This window comes from Bidens hawaiensis, unplaced genomic scaffold (genome assembly GCF_021521415.1).
Source record: "Bidens hawaiensis isolate Kalapana, Puna unplaced genomic scaffold, B.hawaiensis_p1.1 tig00021383_1, whole genome shotgun sequence".
Taxonomy (NCBI): domain Eukaryota; kingdom Viridiplantae; phylum Streptophyta; class Magnoliopsida; order Asterales; family Asteraceae; genus Bidens; species Bidens hawaiensis.
Window position 1 is genome coordinate 16,645 of NW_027493322.1, and position 22,667 is coordinate 39,311.

The 22,667-nt window shown below is 35.8% G+C and overlaps 2 protein-coding genes across 2 annotated transcripts; one reads left to right on the forward strand and one right to left on the reverse strand.

The window, feature by feature from the left end:
• Positions 1-69: 69 nt before the first annotated feature.
• LOC143563433 (increased DNA methylation 1-like) lies at positions 70-8,335 on the reverse strand. Its single transcript, XM_077050972.1, has 9 exons — positions 8,075-8,335; positions 3,926-6,202; positions 3,720-3,840; positions 3,550-3,635; positions 3,227-3,471; positions 2,127-2,213; positions 1,877-1,976; positions 1,229-1,418; positions 70-548 (listed from the first exon to the last, which is right to left on the reverse strand). Exons 2-9 carry the CDS (start codon positions 6,053-6,055, stop codon positions 397-399), a joined length of 3,111 nt encoding a protein of 1,036 aa, XP_076907087.1. The 5' UTR covers positions 6,056-6,202; positions 8,075-8,335; the 3' UTR covers positions 70-396.
• Positions 8,336-14,801: 6,466 nt separating this feature from the next.
• LOC143563436 (uncharacterized) lies at positions 14,802-16,894 on the forward strand. The gene is made up of 4 exons (XM_077050974.1): positions 14,802-15,236; positions 15,556-15,653; positions 15,743-15,808; positions 15,895-16,894. The coding sequence occupies exons 1-4, from the start codon at positions 14,884-14,886 to the stop codon at positions 16,731-16,733; spliced, it is 1,356 nt and encodes a 451-aa protein (XP_076907089.1). The 5' UTR covers positions 14,802-14,883; the 3' UTR covers positions 16,734-16,894.
• Positions 16,895-22,667: the final 5,773 nt, after the last annotated feature.

The following is a 22,667-nucleotide window of genomic DNA, read 5'->3' on the forward strand; positions in this document are numbered from 1 at the left end:
ATCCAAAACAACCCCAACATGCCCCACAAGTAACCAAGCAATGAAACATTGTAAAAACATTTTGCAATGAAAAAGGTTGTTGGGTGTCTTGTGGGTCAAAAGGTTGAGGTTGGTGGATGTCTTGGGTGACAAGGAAACAAAGGCAAGTTATGTACAACATAATAATTCATCTAAACATAAACATCATCCATTCATATTCCTTTCACAACATACTTCAAATTTTTTTTTCTCTCATAAAACAAACAAACAAACAACAGAAGGCCTACTAAGGTAACAACTTCAACCTTCATCGTTCCGCTTTTCATCACAAATGCCAATATTTTTAAACTGCAAAACTTTCTCAACTCTTCAAATTTACAACTTTTATTGCTCATTGTACCCGGGCCCATTTCCGGGTCATTCAAAGTTGACGCTTATGATCGGGTTTACTTCAAAACCCGTATCAAATGAGCTTCCTTCACCTTTTGAAAATGTTTGTGGCTCTTCAAGTGAGAGCTTCACATCTTGGGCCCCGTCCTCATGTAAAACTACAGCTTCGGTTGTAGTACCTGTTCACAATATTAATAATAAAAAAAGGAGCTTTGTTGGATGTTTAACAAGCGGGGTTTCTTAAAAAAAGTAAACGTGACGGGTTCTCACGATCACAAAAAAATGTGGCAAAATGAGTGGGTCAAGACGGGCATTTATATTATTCTGGATAAATCTATTATTCGGGATGAAGAATGTCAGGTTGGGTTGACCTTCATACATTTGTTTATTTTTCTCTTGAACTTTAAAAATAATTAACTTTGTAAATGTGTGTACGGTTATTATAATCTTAAAAGTATATTAGAGACTTTTGAAAGAGTTACACAGATGGTCTATGTGGTATGTCCAAATTTCATTTTTGGTCCTCAGGTATGGGGATGCGAGCCGGTGTTCCCCCAACTTATGCAAGAACGTAACACCAATGATGTACTTTCCCATACTTGAGGATCAAAAGTGAAATTTGGACATACCATGCAGACCAATAATGTAATTCTTCTTAAATTATTTTATAACAATTTTATAGATTGTAAGCATTCAATAATTTAAATAAACTTTGTTCACGCTCAACCCATTTGAAGTGTTACGTTAATGAAGTTTTATCAAGTTTACTCAGTTTGCCAATTAGATGTTTAATATAACCCGAATCAACACTAATCTAGGTAAGCCCGCCAAAACACTAAGAAAAAGGAAAGTTGTGTACCTTGGGTTGCACCCTGATACATGGGTTTCTTGAGCCACACGGTTCCCGGGAAGACCATGAGGTTGGTTTTGGTCAGGGTCTTCTTCTCGTCGGCTTCCAAGGGTGTGAACCCAAAACCTTGGGTCCATGTGTCAACCAAGCTCGGGATTGCAGATACCACGAGCTTCTCCACCTTTAAGGACTTCAACAACTACATAAATCAAAGACAAAAGTGTAAGTATGCAACCATGAAATTGTTGGTTCAGGCCCCACTCCACACACACTAACACAAACTTACGTATGCATGTATGTAATATGCACTGAAACAAAATAAACTTTGGAACTCTCTAAGATGCTCAAACTATTATATTGAAAATGAGAGTACAAGTAATAAAATAGCAAACCTACTGTCCTATTTATAATAACAAAAGAAATAAGCACATGCATAAAATAAGCACTACCCTATCTTGTTGCAACAACCACTAATTAGCTCCACATAACTCGGTCAACATGGACCAATTCTTTAACTACTCACGTACACACATGCTGATCCATGATCCGCAACCCATACTCGACCCAAACCTACCCGAAACATCAAGATTATACCCAACAAAAATAAACCATATTTTTAGTAACTTTTGAACTTGTTAATTGTTATTAAGCATTCACCTCTTCAATGCTATTCATGAGACGCCGACACATTCCTTGGCGGCGGTATCTGCTACACGTTGCAATTAGTGGCATCTCAGCAACATGTGCCCCATGAATCCTGCATGTGAATTTAAACATGTCGTACACTCATATCATTTAATATTGGCTCCTTTTATATTTAGCAAATAAATGTCTAGATTGCATGCAGCAAATAATAGATTATTAAATATTCAACAAGAAGTTTATAAACTTGAATATCAAAAGGTACCTTACAGATGCCACGCATACTATGACATCATTTTTCTCCAATATCATTGTATAGAACCCCTCATAGTTGAGACGGGCGAATTCCGATCTGAAAATAAAATCAAACAAATAAATAGTCCTCCCAATACTATATCATTAGTATATGATATATGATGTGACAAAGTAGTGAGAACAATTAGAAATGGTTGACAAAGTAGCAAGAACAATTAGAAATGGCCAATTTGGTATACTGTATATGTTAATAAAAAACGAGTAGGTCTGTAAACGAACAGAACAAACACAAATGGGGCATATTCTTTCATTAACTTTAACCGAGCAAACGAACGAACATGAACTTTTAAATGAACAGAGCTTTCTTGTTCGTGTTCGTTCATTAAGGAAAAGAGGGTGTCCATGTCTGTTTGTTAAAGCATAAACGCACGGTTCATGAACGCAAGCGAACATAAACAAACATAACTGAAAATAGAACGAACACAAGCGAGCATGATTGAACGAACACCAATTCAAACTAAACGCGAACATTTGGTCTAAATATTTAATAAAACTAGGCTAAATTCTAATGGATGATATTTCAATTTCATGAAACTGGACCAAATTGTAAAGACCTAAAAATGTTAATGAATATACAAACAAACTTAAAACAACCGTAAAGCAACAAACATAGACGAACGAAAAATAACAAACTTAAATAAATGAAACACAAACATAAATGAACAAACGACACATGGTCCGTGTTCGTTCCTTCATTAAATAAGAGAATTCCCCGCCGAACGGTTCACTGAACGTTCGATTCGTTTTCAGGCCTAAAAACGGGTCAAATGACGTTCATGCTAAAAAAGGGAACTTTAAGTGCACGCAACCACCTAAATCGCATACCCAAAGACTTAAATTATAATTACATTTATAGTCATTAATGCATTAATTACCAATTAAAAATAAATTATAAAAAAGGTGCTTATCAGTCCAACCAACGCATCTTGCCACCTCAATAAAAATCATGAAAATCATAAAGGTGAAATAAGGATCTACTTTTAACATCAACCACCTAAAAAAAGAAAAAGAAAAATGGAAACAAAATTTCAAGATGAAGATAAAACTCACCCCCAATTATACACGACATGCGGTATCATATCAATACCCGTTCTTGGATCCACCATTGGAAGAAAGCATTCTTCCATAATTGTAAGAGCAACAGCTAGTTTCAGATTGCATTCAGCTTCAAAAGCAACCAAATGCTGTGCAGAATGAACTTCTAGGTCTCCGTGAATGCATTTTAGAAGCGTGCATGAGAAATCATCAGATACGGGATTCATAATCCCAATCTGGGAATAAAGCCCTGAGTGAATCTACAAATAGATTCAAATTAATTAATAATATTCAATAATTTTGTATTCAAGTTTGGTAACAACGTTAATTTACATTACCTCCTCACAACTTTCCCCACAGAACCAAGTAGCAGAAGACACTAACTCTCTTTCCATTCCCTTCTCACGTACGCATTCCTCATGATCTGTTCACAAGAAAACCATTAATAAAAATAATAATAATAATAATAATAACAACAAAATTCTGGGTGTTGGGTGTAGAAATCTACATTTATGTTCGCATTGCACGCATTTCAATGCACCCGCGCTTGAAGCCTCGGTGTCATTGACCAAGTTCCCGCAGATCCAGCACGAGCACTTTGAACAATACCAATTGCCTTCTGGTAACTCCTGATAAATTATAAAATAACAGAAAAATAGTAAAAACACAAAGGGTAGAGAAGATATTCAAAGAGCTTATGAAAGTAAAACTAACCTCAACACACAAGCATTTTAAATGAAAGGTGGAGGGGCAGTTATCACAGCATACCAACTCACCACCGTCACCACACAAACCACAACTGTCATCATTTTCATCAATATCCTCAACCTCAATAGTTCGTGTAGCACCTCGTCTAGTCTTGTATTCAGCCGACCACGCTTCCAGCTGACACAAAGTGAATGACTTTCCAGATTCCATGAAAAGATTCATACATGGGCTTTTTAAGGTGAAACCAGCATGATCCTTAAACTTAGAAACAGAAAGAATCTTCTCACAACACCGACACAAGATACCATTTCGAGTAACTAAACCATCTTTCATTACTAGATCATCTCTTGGATTCCTGTACTGAATAACTTCATTAACCTTAATCACCCCAAAATCTATCAACCATGATAACACTGTTCTTAAACCAAGCCCGGACCACCTCCCTTCCACTTGCTGTTGACCACCTTTGGTCAAACTTCGTGGGCGCAACCTGCATCGTCCTTTTGAACCCTTGTTCAACCTCCTTGGAGCTTTAGGGACACGGGATTTTTTCTTGGAAGCTAATAGCTTTTTAGTAGAACGGTTTTTTAATAAGGCTGAAAGTAAAAGATCATCATCATTAAGGTCACAATTTCCCTTTTTCTCTTTTCCATGTTTATGGATCGGCTTCTTAGACGCAGATAGCTTCTTTTCAGGTTGGTTATCAGAAAAGCAAAAAGATGACTTTATACAACTCTCGTAACTCTCTGACATATTTGACTTTAACTGACCGCTAATTTCGCTGATCTCCTGCATGCCATAACAATCACTTAACTTCATCTCAGACAACTTCTTTGATTTCTTGTGTTCATTAGTTTGCATCAAATCAACTTGATGAGGTAAGACAATTTCAGACCTTCCAGTTTGCCTGACACCATCTTGATTATTTGGAGGTAAAACAGTATCATCACTAAAATAATAACCATTGACCACGGTTCTTGTTATATTAACCGGTTTACCTTCTTTAAACAGCCGCAAACTTTTATCAATAAGCACCACTTTTGCAAACGGATCGAGTAAATACCACCAATGAGCTAATGCAGTTGCAGGTTCCAAATTTCTAAGTTGTTCTTCAATCTCTATTAAAGTATCATTAAAATCAGACTGGAAGTCAGTCAAACTGGTCCACTGTATGCCATTACTATCAGCAACAGCATAGCTAGCATCTGCAACCAATTTCTGACCACACATACTCCACGCCCTGTAAAATTCCCGAATTGGCCTTCCTGAAGGAGCTTTATAGACAAATTCTCCATGCCCTTTACAATGCTTGGTTCGGTTTCGCCTTACAATAACCCACTTTGCTTCCTTAAATAACCGATGAATGTGAAACCGTAGTAATGTTTTAGGGTCGGTGGTTGAATCTTCAGGTGGTGTTAAAAGTTCATCTTCATCAAGCTCCACAAATGAAGAATCTTTCCATTTTCTTTTGGAAGATTGGATCGGCTCTGGCCGAATGACTACCAGCTTGCTGACGTGACTCTCCTGAGAAACGGGTGATGCGATTGCAGCACTGACGTCAGCGCATTTTTGATCATTTGTGTCAGAGCTTGATAATCTGGATTTTGAAGCAGTAAGTTCAGCAATAGTTCCTTTAAGCAGATAGCAACTGGATTTGACACCTTGAGCCGATGATTCAACTAACCGACATGTTACAACTGTAGTCGGTTGAAAGAGACATGAATCAGTTTCTTTTGGCGGGACTGAAGAGTTAATGACTTTTTCTAAATAAGGTTTGGTATTGAATTGCTCTTCAGGTAATACTTTCCTTCTTTTAACTTCAACATCAGGGTCATTTCTTGCTGATAAAGTGAGCTCATCAAATTCTTTCATGTTTTGGGAATCTGTTTGAGTTGTCATGACTGAATTGTCACTGTTGCAACCAAATGAACCGTCTTTAGGTTTTTTATATTCGTTTTCAAAATTGATTGCTCCGGTTACAAGACACTTTTTGCTAGTTTTGTCATTTTCTTGTCCGAAGAATACTTCTCTAAAAATGGAATCTTCTTCCTTTGAACCCTCGAATTCATCATCATGCAAATCTTCAATACCTAGCCTGAATAATAACTTTAAGGACTTGTTACAGTCCCCCTTCATTGTGTGTGTCTTTTTTAAATCCCTTATTTAATAATATGTACTCAAAGCCTCTCTTTTTATTATAAATAGAAATCTCCAGAGAATCCAAAGGAGAGCACGGTCATAGCTGACTTCAGAGTGACAATATGTCCATAAATATCACGCCATCTGCAATAATTCAATATCATAAATTAAATGAAGTTGAATGCGAGTATGTGAAGATGAGTTGTGGTAGAAATTTCTACTAAGATGAGGAATAATCGTGTAGCGTAAATTAACGATTAATATCCAAACAAGGGTCCATGTGCACGTGCCGTTAAATAATTAATGTTACAATTATAAATAGAGCATGAATAGATGACAAAGTATTTGTTATGAAAGAAAAATACATTAACTTGCACAAAAATATCACTAATAATCACGTCCTTGTTAAAAAAAATAAATAACATGTCAGATAACAACTAACAAGATTTACTAGCTAGTAGCTAATGCATACACCAATATAAACAATATTCTCTAGAAGTTAAGCAGCACATATACCATGAGTTCATGACATATCTATAACTCTATAATCATCCGTTTAGTGGATATGTGCAATTAAAACAATCACTATTCGCAGTTTATTTGATAATTTACATCACAAATATAGTTTTTACTGATGACATTTATGATGTTGTATAAGTGCGTGTTGAAGTTATGCAACAATTAATTCTACTGAAGCTGAGGATTGAAACAGACAACCAGACAAGGGGCATGGGGTTAAAGCAACTGAAATGCAAATTTTAAGGCAGGCGCGTGGCTACACAAGATACGTTAATATGCGCACAAAAAGGTTATTATGGACTCGGTGAGGAAATATTTAGAAAATATTGCCTAAAATAGTGAGTGTATCTAATACAATTATTGTTCTTGGGCGCGCTCTTCCAAATTAGACGTGTAATTTGCCCACTGTTTCATACGGTATGAAATCCAGTTCACATTACGTCACTTAACCAACAAAATAACCTCACAACAATACCACGTAGCATCAACTTGTATGACATAAATATAGATAAGGTCAACCACAAATTGGTCTACGTACAAATAGTGAAGAACTTCATGAATCAAATACATGAGAACCTTGAGAAACACATCATCGGTACTCAAAAGAAGTCTAGGTTAGGTCATCTTACTTCTTCCACTGTTTAATCTTTTTATTGTCATCAACTTTCCGTCCCCAAACCAACTAATGTGTGTGATAAATACCTTTCTTGAAGTGGTTTGAATTAATCATTTTGCCTATTGTGTATGTATTACAATTTACAACCAATCATCTATACATTAAGCTTCATATTATGCACATTCAAGTAATTATCATACAAACCACACTTAACACAAAGCAAGGGTGTCGTGGCCCACACAAGAGTCACGCATCAATTTATTAAAAACATCATTATCTAATAAGTGCTTCTCCTATAGAAAGCTAAACAACTTTTTCCATATCCCACTAGATCATTCCACATTGGAAACTATTGGATGACACAAACATTCTACAATCCAGCTACATTAGGCATAATTACCTCAATTGTTACACATCAAATGACTATTATCTTTCTGCAATACCAAAATTCATGCATTAAAACAACAAGAAACATGTCATACACCACACTCATCACTCAACTGAGACATTTAACCTAAATAAAACATACAGTATACACAACGCCAATTCATAATCACAATCAATTTAGGGAAAACACAATTACACAAATGAATTCACAAACAAATCGATATATCCAATCAATTTACGTCAAATTAGGGCTCCATTTCCACAAACAAAATCCGATAAACAAATCCAACGCAAAATTAAAATCTAAAATCAAACAAACCCTAGGCGCATCACCGATGGCTAAACCATCACTTAATCTCCAAAATTCAACAATTAATTAACAAAAACCCCAAACAAATTCCAACATTCTTCACACACGCACACAAATCGATCAAAATCCACCATCAATCAGACGCGTGGAACACAATTGAACTGCGAATCGAAGAAAAACGAACCTGTAGAGTGCAATTGACGGTGGAAATCGAAAGCTAGGGTTTGAAGAATTGGGGAAAATGATAATGAGCTTTAAGTTTGAAACCGTTACGTTGGAGTCTGAAGGCTATATGAGATGAGATGAGATGAGATGAGATGAGATGAGATTGATTGGGCTTTGGTTAGCCCGAACAACAGTGGCTCGGTGTCTGTAACACAATTACAGATGGCATTCACCTTTGTCTATATCATTACGTCAGTATATTATTATTACATTTTCTGCAAGTTTTTGTATTTGGGTTTATTTATAGGACTTGCTATATATGGTATGTTTTCTTTATGACTAACCATACAAGTTTTGGACTTTGGAGAGGTAAGCGAGCCTAGGCCCTAGAGTGGAATAACTGGATTATGAAGAAGGTAAACGTGTTTGGTTAGAAATCCCTACTTTAAAGAATAACGTATCTCCCTTCTGTCATGACTTTGATAAAACGAAGAATTGCTTGTTGATGTATTGTCTGAAGAGGGATATGATATGGCAACAAATAGCCTGTTGGACCGTTAGTGTAAACTCCTGTCTTTTTTTCGTCTTCTCTGATAATGACATGCTAAAACATCATACTGGTTTGGCTCGGAATCGAAGTCAAACGAAGTTACTCCATGCAATTTTCTGGATCACAATACAGAGTATATGGAAAGTATGAAATGATGAGATTTTTTGTGGAACTAACACTTGTCTGACTCAAATCATGGAGAACATAAAAATACAAAGCTTCATATGGGTTGCTTCAAGATCGAAGAGATTAACAAATGTTAATTTGGGATAGTTGGTGTAAAATCGATGTGTAAACATGTAAGGTTTTTGACGTGACCTGTTTGTTGGGACTAGTAAGTGATAGTTTGTTGTTGATATAACACCGCCATTCATAAAAAAACATTGGGGATAAATGACAATTAATGTGGTTGAAGAGAGAAAGTAGGGTGTTATATTAGCAGGTTGTTGGTACGTTTAATACACCAACACCGCCTACAAATGTATTGTAAGGTTTTCAAAGTTGTTAGGGTAATATTGTTATGAAATGAACGTCAAGTTAATGTATTTAAATAAAATTAAAAATATGGTTTATTGATATGACATATTAAGTGGGTCAAAGTTTAAAGTGCTTTTTGAATTTATAAAAGTTGTTAAACTTTATCATTTAAAATTATTAAATTGCTATTATGATGATAAATATTTATTTTCTTAAAGCTAGTTTTATAACATTCTTAAGTTTTATAAAATGATAAAAGGATTTCATTTCTTTTTCCTATTTTGAAGTTGTACATGTTGTCTTTACTTTTTATGACAAACTGAAAATTTTTCTTACTTTTTCAGACACTCATCACGAGTTGACTCAAATTTTCGGGACGAAAATTCTTTAACATGGGAATGATGTGACAATCGTCAATTTCAGGTTAACTCCGTTAACTCAACTCCGTCAATTCAAACTTAAGATCATTGAATCTATAACGCACACTTCATTACATTTAAACTAGGGTTTAAATGACGCTTAACACTTACTACATGTGTAGTCTTTCGGGAATTGCACCGAAACTCAAACGAGTTGACGCAAATGATTGGTGAATAAACGAAAAACGTCAAAACAATAATTATGTGATAATTATGTGTTAGACTTATGTGTTATGTGATAACATCGTTATAAACGTTAACTCAATGTACTAGAACTAGTTAGTTAAGCTAGAAAAGCAACAATCGAAAGTTGAGGGACTTGAGTGTAACATATTATTATTATAAATAATACTAAACATAAACCCTAACTCACTTTTCTTTTCCTTTTCCTCTACCCCGATCGCGACCGGCAGCCCCTTTACCCCTCATCTTTGCGATCGGCAGCTCACACACACCCACATATTACCTCGTTTTGATATTGTTCGTCATAATCGGAGCATCCTACACTCGTTTCTAAGCACCCCTCACGTTTCCCTTGGTTTATTTCTGCGTTTTAAGGTATAAATATGAAACCCTAACTATTGAATATCATATTAAGTGTTCTTATGATTGATTATGTATTGGTTGTTGATATTGAGGATCATATGTGATTTTGAACGGTGAAAGATTGATGAATCGTTGATTGTTTGTAAACCCTAGAGGGTTGCTACTGATTTTCTATGATTAATTATGTGTATTACATGTTTTGGGTTATGTCGTATGCTTATGATGCATGTTAGATGATTGTTTAGGCTTGCTGAGTTTTTGACAGCAGTGATTGTTAAGATTGAATGATGTGTAACTTGTTGAATATAAAAGCAAACTGAGCAAATTATGAGTCTACAAGGTAGTACTCTGAGTCTAGTTTTCCAAAAGTCCAACCACGCCAAATTTGGAGGTGTTTTGGTTGGTCAAACGATTTAATTGTGATTAAAGGTCAAAACTGGTACTGGACAGATTGTAAGTTATGTTTAGACGACTGTAAATAAATGTTAATGTGGAAATTGGTTGAGGTTGTTAACACTAAAGGGTACTTTGTTGAGTCTAGTTTTCATAAAGTCCAAACTTGTAATTTTTGGACAAGTAAAGGTTAACTTTTATGATTTTACAAAAACGTTGTGCAAAGCTGAGTTGTTAGACCTGCTGTTAGGTTGTTTTGTAAATGTTATATCTCATGAACTACGAGACCAATTGGGTTGGTTCCACTTCTGGAAGTTGACTTATTGAGTTAGGAACCTAACCCAAGTGGTCTTGCATTTATTGGATTTTTCGTTTAACGGAAATTTCAAATAACATTCTGTTGCGCATGAATTTGACTGTTATAAGTTTGCTGTAATGATTTGATGATTGTGGGAAACCTATGTGGAATAAAAATATAATAAAATATGTTCTGGAAACCTAAGACATATATGCTTTTGTGATGATTTTTGGTAAATTAATTGTGATGCTATGATCGGTGAGATAATACAATCTTTCAAGTAGAATTTCTGTCTCGGTGAAACTAGCTGCTGAATGTTGTAAAAATACATGAAACATGATACTTGCTATATAATTGTTATGTTTTGACCAAATTGCCCTTGCGGGGAATAATTGCTAATTGATTGTCATAATTTGACCAAATTGCCCTCGTGGGGAATAATTGCTATATAATTGTTATGTGTTGACCAAATTGCCCTTACGGGGAGTAATTGTTAGTGATGTACTTTATAAATACATGACATGTATATAATTGCTTACACATGTAACGTATCACAAATACATTGGTTAGAGTCACACACGATTCACAAACGAAACACGAAACATGTTATGTGCATAGGTATTATGTGCCGGGTCTAGAGACTCGATAATATTCCGACACTTAGAAAAATCTCTTTGTTGTTTTAGAACGCTAGAGAGAGTTTTTCTGTGACGCGCATCTTAATGAATTATTTTGGGAATACTTCGCAAACAGTGAGTTTCACTTTCCCCTTTTAAACTTTTTAAACGCTTTTCACTTGGGGGAGATAACATACTCCGAAACGCATTTAAGATTTTGTTAATATAGATTATATATCACTTGTAAAGACTAAGTGGCAAACGCGTTAACTAAAGTCCTTCATTCACATCGAACCGTTTAATATTGGATAATAGCGAGTCATTGTTGAGTAGTACTACTGGGTTTGACAAACCCCACCCAACGCTAAACTCGACTGGAGGTCGAGTGGGTGTAATCTTGGCTAAACACATACCATGGTCTGGATGACCTGGTGGCAAGGCAAATGATAAACAGTCAGCTTCGGTGTCGAACACTTAGTAATACTTGTTTTATAGGCTAGCTACCTATAGATATATAATTGACATAACACTATCTGGTAACGCAAAACGGTGTAACGCAAAACGCTGTAACGCAAAACGCTGTAACGCAAAACGCTGAACGCAAACGCTAAACGCTTTATTTTTATATAAACTTGTGAACTCACCAACCTTGTGTTGACACTTTTAGTATGTTATTCTCAGGTAGCCGAGGCGGGCGCGCGGTTTAGGAACATGCATTGCTTGAAACACTTTTAATTATGCATACTTATTTTAAACTGTTATTACTGGGTTTTAAGTCGTCCTGCGTGACGCAACATTGTCTGCTATGGTTTTACGCTTCCGCATTTGATTACTCGTAAACGTTTTCATGGTTTTAAAACTTTGTTTTATGGTTTGATTATAACTAATGATTCCGATCCTGTTAGTTCACACCCTCTGACAGTAAAACTCCGTTAGTGGATTTTGAGGGTGTGACACTTTTGAAACTTGTAACAGAGCTTCATTATATGGATGTATAACAATATGCTAATGATTGTTTAATCCATATACTAATATTAAGTCATTGATAGGATGAAATGTTTTTTTATCTGGATTTTCTACGTATCTTGTTGTCTTTAGATTTAACCAGACTAGTTTCATGTCTAATGCCTGGTTTAACTGTTCGTCAAGTTGATCCGATCTAGTCATGTAAACACTAATTTTGGTAAGATAACATTGAGGTTTTCATGTTCGCTCAAAGGGATCTAAATGATTTATTTGCTTTTACTTTTTGAAGGAATCTCCTTTAGAATCCTATCTTCACAAATATTTGATTCTAGCCCTTTTCAGGGTTGCCTTTTAAACATTTTATCACGTTTTCTATATTTGCATGTTCATATATTAAATTTAGTATGCCTTTATCTTCATGTTTCATTTGTATTTATGTTGAAGTTAACTTAATATGATATATATGGATGAGTTCAAATTAAAATACTAAATATCTGAAAAAACATTAGTGTGATCACCGGTTTAAAAGATTTCCTACGTGTAAGAAATACGGTACAACATATCAAAACTGGGTTGGATCTTGGAATTTCTTCCCAGACACATCCTAATGTGAAACAATGTTAATCATCATAGTTAAAGCAACATATCAAAACCTTATACCAAAAGCGGGTCAACATTACCAAACACATTCATACACATCAAAGTTATGTTCGTTGGGACGAGGAACCCGTATATAACAATTATGTTATTACTTTATGTTATCAAATCCCATTTCACGATACGTGGTTCTTTGACTCATTTAAAATTATTTTACCAAGATAGCATTCATCTTTCTCTTGATCATTTACACACACGCTCTAAAGTCTTAACACACCTTATGATTTGTAATGACAATTTAATACAAACAAAACTCAAATTAATAGATTAGGTAAACAAATTGCATCATTATAACCCCCACATGACTACTATATAATGAGCTCCGCCATTTAAAACAATTTGATGGCGTTAAAGAACGTGTATTTAACTTAGAACCACAGTCTAATAATCCTATTGCAAAACACAATAAACCCATTTTACACGGGGTGTTAAAAAAAAGTCTACCTCGGTTTGTTTCCACTAAGAGGTTACTTGACACAACATGATAGCGCGATCCATATACAAGTCCAATCTTTGTGAATAGAAACATGATCAAATAGGAAAATGCATGTTCAAAGTTTTTTGTTTTTTTTTTCTTGGACGGCAAAATATTAAAATAAACAAATTTCAGCGAGTGGGCTGAAAAGCAAATACAAAGTTTAAAAAGAACCTGGCCCAACTAAACAAGAGAACCCCGGCCCATACATAGAGTGATAGAATCATAGAAGTAAGCCTACCAAGTACCAACAACAACAAAAAATGAAAATTTGACTAAATTCGTAATTATATGTGTTAAAGGACACAAATTAAATTAACAACTGACATATTAAAGAAACAACACACTAGCAATAAGGGAAAACAAGCAAAAGAATCACATTACCATCATCGAGTTTTTTAGCCAATAAACATAGCTTATTTTAGTTTTTGCATACTAGAAACCCATAAAAAAAGTAATTAACAATATCATAAACAACAAGCATTTATTTCTTCGATAGTACATAAAAGATGTAATCATTATGTATCTCCATAAAACCCACCGTTTAGTCATAAACTCATAATATTAGCTTCCAAAATCAATCTTTATTTTTATTTTTCTGAGTCGGTTGGCTGGTTGTTGTGAATGGGTTTTAAACCTAAGTTAAAGTGTCACATCACTACCACATTGGCGGTGAGGTTTTAACTAACGCACCCCTTTAACACCGCAATGGGGTTTAAAGCCTCGTTACCACGTTAAAGCATCACAATTTCATTGTTAAAGCAATTGGCCCCCATCCTTTTCTCCTTTGCTGCCTCTTTAATGCGTCAAAGCCTCCACCCCATACCGCCCGGGCTTTAACACCTTGACGTGGTGTTCCGGGCGTTAAAGCCGGACCATGGGTTTTGTCGCCTCCCTTACATCCCCATAGCGACATGTATTAAAAAGAATATGTTTTTAGTGACAAAATCATTCTTTCTATAATCAACAAAATATTGATTTTGAGTGGGGGTGTAAACAAGAGAGCCCTAGCTTGGCTCGTTTTGACTTCTGAGGGCTCTAGTTCTAGCCAGACTCGTTTTGAGCTCAACTCATCAATTGTTTCTTCAAACTCGGCCTTGGCTTGTGCTTGTTTTTTTTTTCATGATTTAATGTATATACATTTTTCATTATTTTTTATACTTTGATAAAGAAAATATTAAATTAGCCTAAACTCGGCTCAAATTCATCCAGTTTCTTAAACAAGTCAAGTTCGGCTTGAACTATGTCAAAGTTTACGCAAGGCTAGTATTTTGAGTTAACTTTTAACATATTTTTTCAGACGATAAAGAGTTAAAATGAAATAATAGTTGAGAAAACAAAGCATAAATACTGTATGTTTATACATACTACCCTTATCTTGAACAATAAAACTAGGGTTTTAGACTCAACACTCAAAACCCCTGAACAAAATGGCGACTCGTGTACTCCTTCGATCCATCATCAACCAAACCCTAACCCCTCGCATCTACACCACCACCACCGCCACCATCCTCCGCCTCCGGCCGCTAATCGCCGCCGCCAACAACCTCCGTCACGTCTCACTCGTTGCCACCGGGATCCGCGCCTTCTCCACGCGCCAAACCACCTCTTCCTTGAACGACTCAAACCCTAACTGGTCTAATCGGCCACCTAAGGAGACGATCCTCCTTGACGGCTGTGATTTTGAACACTGGCTTGTGGTTGTGGATAAACCGGAAGGTGAACCTACTAGAGATGAGATTATTGATTCGTATATTAATACGTTAGCCAAAGTTGTTGGAAGGTATATTATTATTATTATTAGGGTTTATTGTTGAATAATATATGTTTTAGTATCAAAGATTAAAACTTTATTAATTAGTTATATTATATTATATTAACTTGCTGCATATATATGATTGTTATGTGTTTATGGTTTGATTTAAACACTATTATTTAGCTGTAGCTTTTAGAATAATATTAATATGGGATCATTTTCATTTCAAACCGTTGGAGATCAAACATTTTATCATTCATCAAACTATAGATTGTGTACCTAGAATATGCAGGACTGTTTGGTTGACTCTGGGGTTAAATGATTAATTTTAATTTGTGGTTTCTAGCTATGATGAAGCGAGGATGAAGATCTATTCGGTCTCGACTAGATGTTATTTTGCTTTTGGAGCTCTTGTTTCTGAAGAAGATTCTTACAAGTTGAAAGGTAACAAGTTACCTGCTTTTTATGTTACACTCTCTGGTTTTTAAATTTTTATCACGATTTTTACGAACTGTTTTTTTGGTTTTGTTTAGAGTTGCCGGGCGTTCGTTGGGTGCTGCCTGATTCTTATCTTGATGTTAAGAGCAAGGATTATGGAGGTACCGCATTACACAGTATTTGATTAGCTCATATTGAGAAGTTATATGTGAAATTTGGTTTCTTTATTGTGTGTTTTGTGTGGCAGGGGAACCGTTTATTGATGGAAAAGCTGTTCCGTATGATCCGAAGTACCATGAGGAGTGGATAAGAAACAATGCTAGAGCTAATGAGAGAATTAGAAGAAATGACTGGCCTCGCAACATTGACCGGCCAAGAAACTTTGTGAGACGAAGAGAAAACATGCAGACTAACCGTTTACCACCTGGTGGACCAACCAATGACGGAGGTGCACCACCATCTGGGAACATGGGAGGAATGCAGCAAGGTGGTCAACCTAATGCTGGTGGTCAACCTAACTGGGGTCCTCCCCGTCCAAACTACAATGCAGGCCTACCACAAAACAACATGGGCGGTGGAGCGCCGTTACAGAACAACATGGGCGGTGGTGTGCCGCCACAAAACAACATGGGCGGTGGAGTGCTGCCACAAAACAACATGGGCGGTGGAGTGCCGCCAAATGCTCCCAATTACCAGCAACAGGGAAGGTATGGACCACCGCCACCTTATCAGTCTCGACCTGGGCCAAACAACAGGGGTGCACCGTATCAGTCTGGACCGGGGCCAAACAATGGAGGCGCGCCGTATCAGTCTGGACCGGGGCCAAACAATGAAGGCGCATCGTATCAGTCTGGACCGGGACCTAACAGTGGAGGTGCATCTTATCAGTCTGGACCGGGGCCAAACAATTATCAATCCAGGCCAGGGTCAAACAACTATCGGTCTGGACCAGGGCCAAACAATTATCAGTCTGGACCGGGGCCGAACAGCTATGCACTAAACAGTGGTGGGAACCCTTACCAGAGCCAGGACATACCTGGAAGAGACATGCCGCCTCCACCAAACTATTCACAGAACTATCAGTGAGCATATAATGGACATGAAACGCGAATTTTACTCGAATTTTACTTTGTTTCAGTTGTTTAGACCTGATATGATGAGTTTATCTAGTTCATAAAATTGTTATAGAATTGTTGCTTTAGTTTAACTACGTTTTGTCAGTTATGCAAATGGTTACTTTTGTGGTATTTACTTGTCTTGGGAGAATCAAGTTGCTAAGTTATTGTCACACTGTTATGCTGTATTTTTATTTGTGATCTTTGTGAGTGGCTTTTATGATGCTATCATGAACAGTTAAGCCATTACTAAGAGCCGAGCTAGTTCGACTGGATATCTCAAAACTTTGCTCATGTCATTAACGGTGGGTTTGACAATAGGTGGCAATCATGGAGAATTGAGTTGATCTGGACATAAGTAAATTATATATAGGTTTATTTGGATCACCTTCAGATTGTAAATAGGTCAAATAGGTTGTGATCATTGTTTGTCTCCATCACGTACTCGTAAGAAGGAGGTCACGGTCTTCACTTTAGCCAGTTGCTTGCTGTTTTAACCTTAACCAAATTGATACTTTTTTGAAGTAGCCCGGTTCAACTCAAACTTATTTAGCTCACAATCTGCATTGACCTGACCTATTTAATCATTTTGTATGTTTTTTCAATAAAAGCTCCTGTTAACAAGTTATCACCAATCTCGAATGAAACAAGTTCAGAAAAGAAACATTACTAAGCTATTAAAAAGAAAAGTTACTTATACACAAGTGTGTTACTTTAATCAAATAAGCGAGCTAGTGAGCTTCAGCTAGAACTTTGCTTAGACATTTATACGAGTCAGCAAGCTCGATGCAAATCAACTCGACTCAATACCTTTTGTATATGCCAAGAGTGTAGGGGCACATGTAAAACCGAGGACTCTTCCGTACTTGTAGTTGTCTTATAGTATATCTTTTCAAAATAGCTATATAAACTTGCAGATCATTTTATGATTGACATAATTTACTTGTTAAACTTGGCAAAAGTTTCACTTTTTTTCCTTACAGATGTTGCATTTTGTAATGACTGCATACTCATCCAACTTCTGTTACAGTTAAGTATCCAAATCCAGCAAACACTGTTTAGTTTTGTATAAACGATGACTAAAATAAAAGGTTAATACACCTTTTAAAGAAATCTATAATTAGGTGGTGTCATTCTCATAGCTCCGTTGATGAAGACCTCGGTTTTCTTGTTCTTCACGTCATGAATTTGATCCGCAAGAGAAACATCTTCTTTCCCATCTCTTAGTCAAGTCTTTCCCAAGCTCTTTGATCATGACTACTAAGTTGACTGTATACAGATTTCCCAAGCTTTTTCACTTTCTCAGCTTTTGTTTTTGCTTTTGCTCGTTTCTCGGCTTGTATTAGTGCCATTTCTTTTGCTTTCGCCACATCAGCAGACCGTAGAATTTGTTGAAGAGCAATCTCCTGTACCATCTTGTCATAGCTGTCCCAATCTAGCTCTTGCTGATCGGGCCCACCTTTCTTGGCAGCAGTTGCTATGCACTTGGCCCATTTTGATATGTAACGTTCGCGTAACCTTTTCCACTTAATACGCTCCCTCCATTGTCGTGTAATTGTTACGCGTATTTTTCCTTTGTTTGGTCGCTGCATTAAAGAAATGGGTCAAACATTTGCAGGAATGGCAAAATGAACAGCTGAGTAGATTGGGTAAAATGTCAGACAGACATGGTTTTAAACGGGTATTATTTGTAATTTTGTTTGTTGAAATGAGTCAGGTCAGATTGACCTCAAACGGTTTTTGTCCAAAATATGCTAAAACTTCACCAATGGTAATCAAGTTTCCTAAATGTTCACTAAGAAAGTCGTATTTTCTGTCCCTCTAAAGTCGCTCAACTTTCATTAGGTGTTCTAATAGTTTTTTTTTAAATAAAGTTAGGCAAGTGAAACATATATAAATCCTGGTTACTAATAAGTAAGAATTGTGTTTCCAATTAAATAATAGTAAATAAAGAAAATTCACTAGATAATAATAATAATAATAACCAAATTTCATAATTATTAACTTTAAGTCAGATTGGAGAAATAATAATAATAATCACTTAATAGTAACCAAGATTCATGTATATTTCATTTGCCTTGCTTAATTTTAAAAATTTTAAACGTTTACACAAAAATATAGGATTCGAACACCTAATGAAAGTTGAGTGACTTTAAAGAGACAAAAAAGACATTTGAGTGACTTTCGTGGCTCTAGCTTATGCTTTTCGAGAATAGCACTTTAATTTATTTGTTTTTGTGCAAACCTAAAAGGCTAAAATTGAGAATGCACAAACATACCTAAGTGCGTGAGGACATTCAGACATTTTCTTTCTTACCTGAAAATAGTACAAGAAAGTTATAAGTGAACAATAATTTTAAAAGAAAAATACATTAGCAGTCACAGAAGGAACAAGATATGCGGGCCGGGTTCAAACATGTAATTGTGTATGACATGAGATGGAACATACTCCAACTAAATAATCATATATTTACATTGACATCCCCTTACATGAGTTCAAACCTTGGGATCCGTAACATCCTAAATATTATAATATTAAATAAAGAAACATTTCGTTAAGTTGACGAGCGTTAAATAATATTAGCTAGTGATTAATAAAAGATTATGGACTTGGATTAAGTAAGATGGATTAGGGGTAATGGGCCTTAGGTCCATGGGCCTTAAGGGATATAAATACCCCTTAAACCACCCTAAAACCATAAATCCTCATTTTCTCCATCTTATTTTCTACACACTCAAAAACACACACACACACACACCACTACTTGTATACAGCCGTGAGAGGTAGGAGCGAGATCCGTGACCAAAACCGAGCCCGATAGAGATAAATCTTCAATACACAAGGTAGATACAAGATTCAAGTTCATAACCTAGCTAATCGAGACCAAACGAACACGTAAAGGTATGTCTTTTACCTTAAGGTTTGCGTTTTTATAAACGTTTAGTCGTGAAACTTAGAACGAGAATAGATCGGGTGTAAATGAAACGTAAAGTTGTGAACTTGATGCTAAAAACGAACTTAATGGACCTGCAAATAGGTGCGGCTCATTTAAAATGGAGCCTAGACCTAGTATTAAACGTTTAGCCTTAAAGTTTCATGCTTTATGTTACAAACGGGTCAAGTTTGGGCCGCAATCGGACTAGGGAATGGCTGGGACTAAAGCCGAGCCATAAACGAGCGGACTAAGGGTGGCAAAACGCATGTTTTGGATCGGTAAACTGACCCTAGCAGCAGCAGCAGCTCGTTGCGATAACTTCGCCTGCAAGCAAGTTCGTTTGCAAGCAAGTCCGCCAATCAAGTTCGCCCTATATGTTCACTTACTGATTAACTTCGCTGAAGGATTAAGTTTGCTGAATGATTAACTTCGCCTCTTGATAAGTTCGCCGAACCTTAAGTTCGCTTAAGTTAAGTTCGGTAACGAATCGGATAGCGAACCAGACTTAATTCGTTATGAAGAATGAGTTAAGGAATTTGAAAATAAATTAAAATCCTAATGGAAAATGTGTTAAGACAGTTAATGTAAATAAAATTTTTCCAAGCTGGCAGCTCGACCCCAGCCAGGGGCTCTGCCCCTTGGACCCTGCTAGGGGCTGCCGCCCCTAGAACCCCGCTGCCTAGGGCGCTGCCCCCGGACCCCCGTTCGTTGTGGGTAATAACTAAAGTAGAAGGACGATATGAGTAGTGATAGTTAATTGATACGTATAATTGTTATACAGTTAGTCGCGCACAGCTAAAGAGAAGGACAACCATTAACAGTGAACGTAACCGCAATCAGGTGAGTTTCTAGCCCCATCCTTTGTTATGTTTTTCGGGGCTGTGTGCATACTCGATGTGATAGTTAATACACTTACCATTTAAGGTAAGTGTATGCCATGTATGATTTATATGTTATCTATATATGACTTGAATGAGAATGAAATGCTTGTCAGTACGTGAACGATCTTCGGATATTATACGTATCGCCAAGGGAAGTGATTAGCTCCTTACATGGATATTAAATAATAACTTATAGATAGTGTTCCTTATATGGATAATATATAGAGTTCTTTATATGGATAGTATAATGTTCCTTTTATGGATAGTGTAGTGTTCATTATATGGAAAGTATAGTGTTCCTTCTATGGAAAGTATAGTGTTCCTTTTATGGATAGTATAGTGTTCCTTCTATGGATAGTATAGCGTTCCTTCTATGGATAGTAAAGCGTTCCTTCTATGGATAGTAAAGTGTTCCTTCTATGGATAATATATAGAGTGTTCATTCTATAGATAATATATACAGATTGTTCCTTCTATGGAAAACATATACAGTACGGGTAGTAGTACTGATTCCCTTATTTGATATTATGTGACGTTCCACTTATGGATAATTATACAGAGTTACAGAATTAATACGTGTCTTCGGATACGTGTAAAGATGTATGAGAACGAATTGTATGTTGCCTGATTAACTAGAACTCACTCAGCGTAGCTGACTTTTAGTAGCACGCAGGTAACTAGAGTGAGACAGCTGGCTTGAGCGGGGACACATGACGGAAGAATAAGGGTCTGGCATCTGAAGACTGATAAAGTTTTATATTTAAATGTTCTTGTTTTGAAAAACAGGAATGTTTTATGACAAGTTAAGATTTAATATGTAATGTTTGTGAAAGTTTTATATTCCGCGAATGTTTTTATTAACTCTGATTATTAGAACTATGTTGATGAGTAAATCCAACACCCAAATGTGAAGCACCGGTGTCGGGGCCTTACACCCAAATGTTTGTCAAAGCTTCTTTGGTTTCCTGACTAATCAACTTGCGAGTCTCTGTAACAGAACACCTTAAATGCTCTACATAATCGAAGCTCTCTGAATGATAATAAATTGCAATCCATGAGACACACGGGAATCCAGGTGTGCTGCTTTCAGGCAAACTCGAGTATCATATGCGTGTTGAATCAAGTATCGAACACAATTTTATATCCAAATATAAAACCGAGATTATTAATTAACGTTGTCTCAAACTCGTATTGCCTTCCCTAGTTTAACACACAATTAACTAGCTTTACTAGCAATATTTAGTATTTACAACGAGTCATGTGATATATTTGGATTCCCTTTTATATTTTTAAACTTGGCTCTCAACAAAATTATTTATCAAATATGAAATTAAAAAATATGAAGGAAAAAATATTATGCAAAGGCAAAATAACACACAAAAAGGCGGTAAATGAATTGGAGTTTCAATGAATCAATGGCACCGTGGATGCATATCGTTCATCAATATTTATTCGACTTTATCTACACATTTTCTACTTTATTATTATTATATTATTTTGATATTTTGTATTATATTTTTAACAAATAAGTATATTGTTTAATATATCGCCATTATAATATAAAAGAAGTATATATTATTTAAAATAGTCAACACGATGGTTTTGACCCTTCAAACGATCAAAGAGATTTATTTAAAATGAACTACAAAAAAGAAAAAAATGTTTGATGAGTTTATTTAAAACTTAAATAAAATAAACTTAAATACTTTATCTGTTTGCAAAACATTTAATTAATAACTAAATTATTTTTTTAGTGACAATTGTTACCTTACTCTAATTTTCACAAATAAATCTAAACAACTCGTTTGCGTAAATATAAACCCGACATTCCCTCTACAAGGCATGTGTATTTATCAAAACGAGAGGTGTTCGTTGTTAAAAAAATATTTAAACATCCATATTTAACTATATTAATGAAAAGTTTATATGTTAGAATAGTTATATAAGTTAGTTTAAATATAACAAAGACAAAAAATATAAATATAACAAATCTAAAAATTAAATAAAACCTTGTGAATACGCCGTTGGGAGTTGGTGAATAAATAAATGGAAAACGATGGTATGAAAAATAGCATCGGGAATCACAAT

Bases quoted from the DNA above. Each gene is read 5' to 3' on its own strand.
- LOC143563433 (XM_077050972.1), bottom strand. From the start codon at position 6,055: ATGAAGGGGGACTGTAACAAGTCCTTAAAGTTATTATTCAGGCTAGGT. The intron at 2,214-3,226 runs GTGAGTTTTATC...TTTTATTTTCAG, and splicing joins CATGTCGTGTATAATTGGGG to ATCGGAATTCGCCCGTCTCA. The intron at 1,419-1,876 runs GTGAATGCTTAA...TGATTTATGTAG, and splicing joins TCATGAATAGCATTGAAGAG to TTGTTGAAGTCCTTAAAGGT.
- LOC143563436 (XM_077050974.1), top strand. From the start codon at position 14,884: ATGGCGACTCGTGTACTCCTTCGATCCATCATCAACCAAACCCTAACC. The intron at 15,654-15,742 runs GTAACAAGTTAC...GGTTTTGTTTAG, and splicing joins AGATTCTTACAAGTTGAAAG to AGTTGCCGGGCGTTCGTTGG. The intron at 15,809-15,894 runs GTACCGCATTAC...TTTGTGTGGCAG, and splicing joins TAAGAGCAAGGATTATGGAG to GGGAACCGTTTATTGATGGA.